This window comes from Solanum pennellii, chromosome 3, assembly GCF_001406875.1.
Source record: "Solanum pennellii chromosome 3, SPENNV200".
Taxonomy (NCBI): Eukaryota; Viridiplantae; Streptophyta; class Magnoliopsida; order Solanales; family Solanaceae; genus Solanum; species Solanum pennellii.
The window spans coordinates 64,134,617-64,146,646 of NC_028639.1; the positions used below are offsets into that span (position 1 = coordinate 64,134,617).

Genomic DNA, 12,030 nt, shown 5'->3' on the forward strand with positions numbered 1-12,030 from the left:
ATTCACCCAAATTTAGGTGAGTTGGACAACCAACAACGACGCCCCGTAAGTCCGTTATTCTCTCATTTTTTCTTACTTATTTGTCCTTTAGAACTTATTTTAATAAAAAATAATACCGTAGAAAAAGCACAAAGGTGATTTTCGAAGACTTTAGTTATCATGTCATGTTTGTTTGCTATATTTATAAAAAAAAACATATCTTTAGAGTTTCATATCTATTACTTATTTTCTTTTACGTACTCTAACTAAATATTAAGGTGTATTCTAATAAAAAAAATAATTCGTAAAAAAATTACAAAATCCACCTTGTTATCATAGAACTTACCTAAATATACTTCATGCTTTTTATCATGTTATTTTTTTTCTCGGTGTTATATTTAGGGTTGTAAAAAAGAATTCTTAAATAAGTATGAGAAACTAAAAGATTAAAATTGTACTTTATTAATTTAATTTATAAATTTTTAAAAATTCAATACAATTAATTTAATTTGATATTTAAAAAACTTTAACCAACTCTATTTATGTACACCTACTTTTTGTACTTGAAGTGAATTCATTCATTTATTAAGTACTCTTCTCCCTGTATAAATAAATAGCACCACCAATATGCACTATTCCACAACAATTCCCACATTTGCTTATTCTCTTATTAAATAATTAAAAAGTTATACTTCTAGCCCTTTACACCATTTTTCTTTTTTTAAAAAATGAATCACTTTGCGATCAAATCAATCGAAACCCCATCTATGAAATCTGAAAAACACTTCATTTTTGCCCAAATTTTGTTGAGGATTTTGGCTACTGCATTCACTTTGACTGCCGCTTGCATAACTTTCAAAAGCACACAGACGCTCATTATTTTCAATGTTGAGACCGATGCTCGATATACATATTCTCCCGCACTCAAGTATTTCTTTTATTTTTTCAAACTAGCATTTGATTATAAATTTAGTTGAAATTTTGAACTATTATTTTTAGTTGTGAGCGAAAGTGCAATTTCATCCAAAAACTGGTCTAGAAGAGTTATTGGAACTTGAAAAGATCAGATTTTCAAACAGTGATCAAATATCATAGCAAATAATTTTTGAAAATCTACGATTAAACGAGAGCTTATATTTTGTGTTGAAGTTGTATGGGAATTTTTTTTGTTATGTGCAGGTTCTTTGTCTATGCAAATGTCATTGGATGTGCCTTCTCATTTTTTTCTCTGTTTCTTGCTTCCATCTTTGGACGTACGAATCTTCACAAACACAAGTATTTTTACCTCTTCATTCATGATATGGTACGTCCTACCTTTTAATTATTTTTTGTTTGCTTTTGCACATAATCATTTTAAATTGATAAATCAATAATATTTTATTATAGATGAGGGAATTTCCTCCAAATCAGTATCTTGCTTTGCTTTTAAGTTATTAATATTCAAGGTATTTGTTCCTCTCGTAATGTTTGAGGTGATTAGGTCATCGGCTCATCTTTACATATTGTAACAAACTTCCTAATGAAATCGCAAAAATAAATTTCACAAGTGGCGTTTTGTTGTTTTTGCCCTATTGAGGAGTAAGAAATTTCAAAGTTAGAATTGTGTTTGGTCATAATTTTTAGAAAGAAAATTTAGATTTGAATGTATTTTTAAAAAAATATGATTTATATTTATGATTTATAGAAACTACCAAAATCATCCAACTTAACTAATTAATGGGGTCTGAAACGTACCATTATATCTGCTCTGAGAGAGTAACATCTCAAAATGTTTAACACAAAATTTATAGATTAGATCTCATATACAAATTATTACAAATACTTTTATACTTCATTTGAATTTCCTAAGATGGAGTTGAAGACAAAATCGTGTTAGGTTATAATTTTTGCAAATAATAGTTAGTTGTTTAAATTTTCTTTTTTAAAAAGAAAAGAAAAGAACATTAAATATGAAACATAATTAAATGGATTAATTAAACATAAAAATAAAAATATGATAAATTTTAAAAAGAAAATTATAGTAAAAGTGAAAATAAGATTTAGGCGTTTTTCAAATTTTATTTGAAACTTTCATATGATCAAACGTTGATTTTCAAATTAATTGAAAAATTTTCATGGTTAAACATATCGTACACATAAAATTAAAATTTTGACTAAACTAAACAATGTAATTTTCTGATAAAAAATTATTCTGCCACTAACTCAACCCCCACCCTTTGACCATTCCATCGCTACCACCCCTAAACTCTCATTTATTCTACGTTTTCATAGTCGGTAAATCTTAGAGAGTAGAATCAAGGGATCAACAGAAGTGTACCCGCTATCTTAATTAATAAAATTATGTTTCTTTATATTTTAAAAAAAAAATAGTCGGTATAATCAAATTTTCATTTCAAGAAAATTCTCTTAAATTATATGGGAGATATATAAGAAAAATGTTTGACATAAATGGCCCAAAGCATCATAATCATTCTTCTCTTATTATCTCTTTATTTCTTTTGGGACCGTAAGCATTATTAACACCATCCACGTGAATCCAAAACATAACATATATTCGTACATAAAATATGAAACATAAATCATAATACAACAACAATTAATCTTAGAATAACGACCCAACTATCAAAAAAACCTAGAAATTATATAACATTCACACACAAAAAAAATGTACAACTATACATAAATTATTTTGAATATCATAAATATCCTTCATTCCTCATCATCGATATATGAATAAAAATACTCATTTTTCATATCGCTTCATAAAATACGCTACGTATTATTATTTGTATATAACATGGGGAATATTATTGCAGATTATGATGGATCTATTGCTTTCTGCATGTTCAGCAGCAGCAACAATTGGATATGTAGGGAAATATGGACAGATTCGTTCAGGATGGATGCCTATTTGTGATTCTGTTACAAAATTTTGTCATAAAATGACAGCCAGTGTTATATTCTCTATTTTTGGGGTTATTTTCTATTTATGTCTTACTATTCTATCAGCATATCAATCTAGAAAAATTCAAGTTTGAACTTAATTATTACCACTAAGAAATTAAAAAAGAATGGCAAAGTATATAATAGTAGTAAAATTTAATTCTACCTTGTTGTATCAAGAAAGGTAAAAAAAAAAAAAGCTTATGTAATGCAGATGCAGTTATTATTAAATATTTACAGTTGCTGATTGTACTATATTTGGTGGAATTATAAATGACTTGTATTTAATTTATTTTTACTTCTATATATATGTACGCAGTGAAGTTATTAAATTATTGCAGCTACTCCCTGGCTATATTGGTACGTAGTACATTTTTAGAGGCAGATATGGTGTCTTATATAGTTTGTTTAATTTTCTGGACCATTTTTAACTTTGCAACATTTTAGTAATTTTCTGTTTTTATTTATATGAAACTATTTTTTATTCGTTTGAAATAAGATTGACATGTTTTTATATTTAATAAAAAAATAATAGATATATAAATATAGTGGTACGTTTAAAATTTACAAGTGTTTTATAACTACACAAATGTAGTATAACATAATTAATTAATGATAAGCGAGAAGAAAGGATTAATGGTACAAGTCTACAACATCACAAATTTCTATCTTTTTCATCTAACGTGAAAAGAATAATAATGTTCTTCGTTTATAGTTTGGCTCAATAATGTCTCTACTGTCAACATTTTGGTTCAAAAATACATTTGCATTCAATATACTATAATAAAAATAACTTTTAGCGGCAATAAATATAGACATTAATAAAAGGGTGCTAAAATTTTTATCGGCATTATTTAAGCGTCATTAAAACCAATGTTACTAAGGACTTTAAAAATATATATACAAAAAATATTAATTACCGTTAAACATATTTAATGATCATTTTTTATATTGTAATACTTTGGTCCAGATATACCATATTCATAATTTCTTCGGAAGCACTCTAATGTTTAGTATCTATCTTTTTATTCATATTTTTTATCTTTTCTTTTTCTTAGCTCATTTAAGATACCTGGAAGAAACTTTTTTCAATAATTTACTACAATATTAGTATTATTTCTGATACACTAATAACCTTTGCAAGAATAATTAATAATAGTAACTATTTCTCCATAAATCTTCGTATCCAATAAAATTTAACACAAATATATTAACTACACTTTTGAAAAGAGGTGTTGGGGGTTGGTTGGTATTTGGTGAAAGAAATTTATTCTTTTTATTGACACTGTATTTATAAGATTTAAGGGTTTTTAGAAATTTAAAAAGGGCTAAAATAAAATACAGAATAAATAACAGAAATCTCACTTTTAATTTCTCTTATTATCATTATTTCCTATTAGTTTTATAAATTTCCAAAATTTCTCATTTTCACACATAAGATTAATGTATCAGCACATCAAATTAATGTATGTCGCACATCAGATTAGTGTATCATGTATAAAATATAATGTATCTTACTTAACGATTAACGTATCTTGCGCATCAGATTAATGTATCAGCGTATATTATTGTATCAGTTTGAAGAATTCTGTAATTATAAATTGATAAGGGACAAGTGATTATTTTACCTTAAAATTATGTTATTGAAAAATTGAGTTATTGTGATTTTTGTGTTAGTAGTATGAAAGTTTTCTGGTAAAGTATTTTTATTTTTAGAAATAATTTATAATATTAATTTCAAAAAAATCATAATTTTGTGATCATTTATGAAATTTACCCCATAACTACTCCATTCTCTTTAGTCTTTACATTTATAATTTGTTCTTATCTTCTCCTTAAATACTAACAACAAAAATTAAATTTAACCTCCTATTTCACTCAACTATCTAGTCTTTTTTTGTGCTTTGATTTTATTTAAATCTTTTACCTACAATTTTTTTTATCTCAATTTCTCATTATGGAGATATTTGGAGGCAAGATTAAGCATGACCCTTCTCTCAAAACTCAAAAAGTTATGTTAATTTTTCAAATTATTTTGAGAATTTTGGGATTTACTTTCTGTTTAGGCGCTGTTTGGAGAATTATGACTAGTAAACAGGTTCTCGTTCTTGGCATTGTGGCAAATTACACCTATTCTCCTACAATGAAGTAAGTAATTACAGGAAAAATTATAATTAATTTAGATTGAATTTCTTTTTTCAATAAAATAAAATAAATCTTTTACCCTCATTTTGCAGAATTTTTGCATATGCAAATATTATTGGATGTGCCTCATCTGTTGTTGCTCTATTTCTTGTTTTGATTTGTTGTTGTAAGAAATATCTCAACTCTAACAAGTACCTTTTTTACTTGTTCCTCCATGATTTGGTACGTCCCCTCTTTTATTTATTTGCGAGCGATTAAATGTGTAACTTTATTTCATCAATACGAGACAAGTAAAATGAAATAAAGAGTATTAAATTAACTTTGAATCCTAGTCAAAGATCCTTTAGATAGAAATAAAAAATGAAGGAAAACATTCGTCTATTAATTCATTAAGGACATAATAATATGTCCAAGAAGCCAACAATATCATCTACAATTAGCTTATAAATGATTTGATTATGTAAATATATTTTTTATCGGTCAATTCATAAAACTTAAAATAGGTAGTTTAATTACTAGTAATTAAAATTTAATTATCGTATTAATTAAATGGCAGATTGTGTTTGGATTACTGGTGGCTGGATGTGCATCAGCAACATCAATAGGATATGTGGCTAAATATGGGCAAAAATATTCAGGGTGGAATCCTGTATGTAACTATGTTACTAAATTATGTCAAAAAGCTACAGTCAGTGTAACTTTATCTTACATTGCTATTATTTTCTACCTTTGCCTCACTATAATCTCAGCTAACCAATATGTATTTCACTAATTTATGCGTGATTAATTAGTGTTTCATGTAATTTATTATGCTTAAAGAGGATGGTGTACTTTGAGATAAATGAAAGAAACTATAACCTTTTATTACTATTCTGTGTTTAAATTTTATTTTATATCTGATGTCTAATGTCTGATATTCGCATTAACACCCGATTAAATCTGAATTCGCATTAAAAAAATTTACATTTAAATATGTTTCCGAACAAAAACGATTTCATTCCCTCATATTGGATTCATTAAAATCCCTCAGAAGTGTTTTAAATGGCAGGAATAGTTCAGAGGTTTGCCTCTGATATAAGGGGCAAAAGCCCCTTAATTAGCATGAAAAATAAGCCTCATAAATTTGAATTTTAGAAAAATAATATATATATATATATATATATATATATATATATATATATATATATTGTTCATGTATATTGGTTATAACTAAATGAGAAACTTACATAAACATACTATATTAAGAAAATATTTACCATTAATAGTAATAATATTTTTTTTCAGTTGATCACTTTTAATACATTTATAATACAGTTTTAATACATATTACAAAGAATAATTTATTATTCGTATGTAATACAAGTTTTATTGATGATTAATTTATCGCACATTTTGATATACTTATAATACAATGTGTCAATTTCTTCCAAAACAAGCATAATATATTATTAAAAACAGTTATAATACATATTTATCGCGTACATAATTCACTTCTTATACATATTGCAGATTTAATATAGTATTGCTATAAATGGTAATAAATAAAAAAAATATCGCTAAAATCAGTAATTATTTAATTAAAAAAGTAACATTCCAAAGTAATTTTTCCTAACTAAACCGACGCATCAAACTCCATTGGGCCCAAGAAAAATAGACATCAAACGCTATTGGGCCTTATTGAACTTGTCTTTTAGTAACAACTACAAAATAGAAAAATGGACCTCAACTCAATTTGGGCCGATCAATCAACATGGGCCTTCGACTTGTTGGGCTTATGAGTTTTGACGCATTTTGTGCCCTTTTTCCTTTTTTATTTAAAATAATGAAAATGTTCCGTAGTAATAGCAACGTAAAACTTACAATCTTTTAAAATTAATAAAAGTTATGCATATCGTGGGGTTTACCCGGTGAGAACAGAGTGTTCGCCAAATAGAGGTTATAGCGATTGCGAGTTATTTGGATTTAAAAAAAAAAAGTTATATGTTCCAAATTATTTTTTCTATTCTAGTCACTTATATCACTACAACAACAAAAAACATTATCTATAAATTTCGAATAAACCACGACTAACATGATTACATGAATCTTTTATATCCCATCTTCTAGAATTAGTGATAATATTTTTTTATTTAACAACAGAAATTATCCGTTATCAATTAATATTGTTTTCTTAAAAAGCAAACAAACTATATAATCACGTATAATTAAAGTGAGATGTAGAAATTTTATCATTTTAAAAGAAGTTCTAATTATCATCATGAGGAATTCCAGTAGCCGCATTGAGTGACTACATAAATGGTTATTTTATTGGTGAGGGTTCACTTCTCTACCCTCATTTTATCCTTTCAGAATAAAAAATTAAATTTATTTTTGTCTAATAATATTTGTTTATTATTAATTTTCACACTTATTATTAAATTATAAATAGAAGAATAATTTTACTATATGGTCTTTTAAATAGAGAAACTTTCACATATACCCACTTAAAAATAATTAATTACTCTCTATAGCTATAGTTTGATAATTACAATTTGTAGATACATGTTATTTGGAGGAGAGGCGCGAGCAATATCGGGAGAGAGTGGAGAGACGTGAGAGAGTGGGGAAAAGAGTGGGAGAAAGGTGAATTGTATATGTATATTGGTTAGATAATTGTATATTGTACATATGTAATTGTATATGTGGCAAGAGAGATTGGGAGAGGGAGGAGAAAGGCGAGCGAGACTGGGAGAGAGAGGATAGAGGCGAGCGAGATTGAGAGAGACAAGCGAGAGAAGGCAGAGAGTGGGAGAGAGGTGAATTGTATATGTATATAATTGTATATNTACTATATTAAGAAAATATTTACCATTAATAGTAATAATATTTTTTTTCAGTTGATCACTTTTAATACATTTATAATACAGTTTTAATACATATTACAAAGAATAATTTATTATTCGTATGTAATACAAGTTTTATTGATGATTAATTTATCGCACATTTTGATATACTTATAATACAATGTGTCAATTTCTTCCAAAACAAGCATAATATATTATTAAAAACAGTTATAATACATATTTATCGCGTACATAATTCACTTCTTATACATATTGCAGATTTAATATAGTATTGCTATAAATGGTAATAAATAAAAAAAATATCGCTAAAATCAGTAATTATTTAATTAAAAAAGTAACATTCCAAAGTAATTTTTCCTAACTAAACCGACGCATCAAACTCCATTGGGCCCAAGAAAAATAGACATCAAACGCTATTGGGCCTTATTGAACTTGTCTTTTAGTAACAACTACAAAATAGAAAAATGGACCTCAACTCAATTTGGGCCGATCAATCAACATGGGCCTTCGACTTGTTGGGCTTATGAGTTTTGACGCATTTTGTGCCCTTTTTCCTTTTTTATTTAAAATAATGAAAATGTTCCGTAGTAATAGCAACGTAAAACTTACAATCTTTTAAAATTAATAAAAGTTATGCATATCGTGGGGTTTACCCGGTGAGAACAGAGTGTTCGCCAAATAGAGGTTATAGCGATTGCGAGTTATTTGGATTTAAAAAAAAAAAGTTATATGTTCCAAATTATTTTTTCTATTCTAGTCACTTATATCACTACAACAACAAAAAACATTATCTATAAATTTCGAATAAACCACGACTAACATGATTACATGAATCTTTTATATCCCATCTTCTAGAATTAGTGATAATATTTTTTTATTTAACAACAGAAATTATCCGTTATCAATTAATATTGTTTTCTTAAAAAGCAAACAAACTATATAATCACGTATAATTAAAGTGAGATGTAGAAATTTTATCATTTTAAAAGAAGTTCTAATTATCATCATGAGGAATTCCAGTAGCCGCATTGAGTGACTACATAAATGGTTATTTTATTGGTGAGGGTTCACTTCTCTACCCTCATTTTATCCTTTCAGAATAAAAAATTAAATTTATTTTTGTCTAATAATATTTGTTTATTATTAATTTTCACACTTATTATTAAATTATAAATAGAAGAATAATTTTACTATATGGTCTTTTAAATAGAGAAACTTTCACATATACCCACTTAAAAATAATTAATTACTCTCTATAGCTATAGTTTGATAATTACAATTTGTAGATACATGTTATTTGGAGGAGAGGCGCGAGCAATATCGGGAGAGAGTGGAGAGACGTGAGAGAGTGGGGAAAAGAGTGGGAGAAAGGTGAATTGTATATGTATATTGGTTAGATAATTGTATATTGTACATATGTAATTGTATATGTGGCAAGAGAGATTGGGAGAGGGAGGAGAAAGGCGAGCGAGACTGGGAGAGAGAGGATAGAGGCGAGCGAGATTGAGAGAGACAAGCGAGAGAAGGCAGAGAGTGGGAGAGAGGTGAATTGTATATGTATATAATTGTATATTATACATATACATTTGTATAAATGGGAAGCGAGATTGGGAGAGGGAGGAGAAAGGCGAGCGAGATTGAGAAAGGGAGGAGAGAGGCGAGAGAGAGAGAGGGCAAAGAGTGGGAGAGAGGTGAATTATATATGTATATGGGCTAAAAATTTGTATATTCTACATATTTATTTGTATATCCTGGCGAATTATACATATACAAACATGACTAATTATACAAACTCAAAGTCAGTCCACGTAGTTAATGTATAATGTTAGTCGCGAGTGGTAATTATAGCAAACTATAGCTATGATAAGTAATGAAATAGTATAAGTTTGTTTATCCGTGTAAGTTTCCCTTTTAAATATAATGTCATGTAACAGAAAAATGACTATAATTAATTATAAAAATAAATAAAAAATTAAGTGTAAAATCGTCGATTAAATTTCATAAAATGAATAAATATTACTATTAAATACTTTAAAATTATACTCCCTCCGTCCGAAATTGTTGTCATGTTGCGCTTTTTAAAAGTCGATTTGACTGATTTCAAATTTTAATTAGATCATATTAATTCGATATTTTAAACAAAAAGATTAGATAATCTAAAACTATATAAAAACTAATATAAATTACAATTTTTTATATATTAATGTGATGAAAAAAAATATTTTAAATGTTAATTAAAATTTTTATAGTTTTAACTCTAAAAATAGAAATCATAACAAATAATACCGGACGAAGAGAGTATAATCGACAAACTATTATTAGACGGGTGCTTAATTATGACTATGGTATTGGAATATGTTGAAGTTGAGTAGGGTGGAAAGGAAACAAAGTATTGATTGAATGAGGGACGTAGGCCCCATCGAATTGATGCATTGATTGTTCCAATAAGAGAAGTATTATTAGCAAACATAATTGTCTCTTCATAGAACCGCACATGCATGAAAATAGAAAATAGAAAATAGAAAATAGTTAAATGCCCACATTTGTTTTTGTTTAATTAATCCTATGGACATATCAATGTCTCCGCTTTATTAATTAATAATAAAGTGAGTTGAAAATTATTAAATTTTAGTTTAAATTTCTACTGAGAAAAATTTCTTTTTCATTTATTTTGATTTTAGTGAAATTATCTACTGTCGAATAATTGTATAAAAAGATTCAGACACGGTAATTATAAATTAAAATGATATATGAACCACAATAATTTCCATGGTCTCGAACGTGACTTGTTCTGTCCTATGATAGAGATTATTTTTTTCTCAATATTCACAATTTCTCAATAAGTTATGAATGTTGTAGAGACGTATTCATCTTGGGAGCTCAACTATTAGAGCAACACGTAACTAGCTAGTTAATTTCCCACTAGCAAATGCTTTGAAATTAATAGGATTTTTAGTTAATTTACCCCTGCAACTCATAAATAGGTAATGTGGGCAATAATGTCCAATATAAAATATTAATGTCACATAATTTAATATTTTTAATTAAGTAGAGTATTTGTTGGTCAAATTGGTCTATTATGAATTTTGGAGTTAAAAAAAACGTGTCTTGGTTTTCTCAAGTTCTCACACATAAAAAGTTAAATGTATTCTCATGTTCAAATACAATTTCTATGATAGTCTCACGTAAGTTTCATTATGTAATCTTCTAATCTTTCGTATTATTAGTGTCATTCTTTATTATGGTATCAAAATCGATTCAATCCTAATTCATTATTTAAGCTTTAGATATTTAATTATGAATATACAGGGATATGAGAGTCTACCCTCAAATTTTTATAGACAGTGGACATGTCTTTATACAAACTTAACCAATTTTTACTTCACGAACTGATTTTGAGATTGTATCAAACTCAATTCATGTTTTCTTTGTCAATTTCAACTTTCATGTTACTTTCTTTTAAATGTCAATCAATTCATGTCATTACGCCAACTAAAAATGGAGATAGTGTACAATAGAGTAACAATTGCCACCTTGAATAAAAGCTAGGTATTCTGGCAGCTACTTATGGTCTGTTTGAGAAGCCATCTGATAATTAGAATTGGTGTAATTATTAGGGTAATAATTATCGGTTTAGTATTTTTTACTGTCTAGTAATTGTTTGCTTGCTATAGTGTAATGTAATTACACATGTCATGTTTGGATGCCACATTGTAATTACACAATTCTGTTTGGATGCACAATTGCAATCATAAAATTAATATTAAATTTTGTGAATAAAAATTAATTGTTTAAAGTTTATACTAGACAAATAAGAAACTTTATAAATGACATTAAATTAAATATTTAAGATATATATTCTTTTTTTAAAATATCTTAATTAATAAATATGTACTCTTTAACTTATATTATGAAAAAATAATTGATTTATATTTTTTTAAATTAATATACTTCAATTGATTTGATCAGAAAAACTAAAAGTATGAAGTTTGTACGAATATCGTGAAATGCATGTTTGATAAAAAGATTAATATATAAATAAAATGTTCAAACTAATATTCATTGTATAATTTTTAAGAATAAGTTGTTTGTTTACAAAAATATCTTCACCTTATATATA

At 26.8% G+C, this 12,030-nt stretch overlaps 2 protein-coding genes across 2 annotated transcripts; both read left to right on the forward strand.

Annotated features, from left to right (window-relative positions):
- Window positions 1-604: 604 nt before the first annotated feature.
- On the forward strand, window positions 605-3,214 carry LOC107013832 (CASP-like protein 1F1). Its single transcript, XM_015213707.2, has 3 exons — window positions 605-907; window positions 1,159-1,282; window positions 2,796-3,214. The coding sequence occupies exons 1-3, from the start codon at window positions 708-710 to the stop codon at window positions 3,015-3,017; spliced, it is 546 nt and encodes a 181-aa protein (XP_015069193.1). The 5' UTR covers window positions 605-707; the 3' UTR covers window positions 3,018-3,214.
- Window positions 3,215-4,862: 1,648 nt separating this feature from the next.
- LOC107014176 (CASP-like protein 1F1) lies at window positions 4,863-5,913 on the forward strand. Its single transcript, XM_015214028.2, has 3 exons — window positions 4,863-5,070; window positions 5,160-5,289; window positions 5,624-5,913. The coding sequence occupies exons 1-3, from the start codon at window positions 4,880-4,882 to the stop codon at window positions 5,837-5,839; spliced, it is 537 nt and encodes a 178-aa protein (XP_015069514.1). The 5' UTR covers window positions 4,863-4,879; the 3' UTR covers window positions 5,840-5,913.
- Window positions 5,914-12,030: the final 6,117 nt, after the last annotated feature.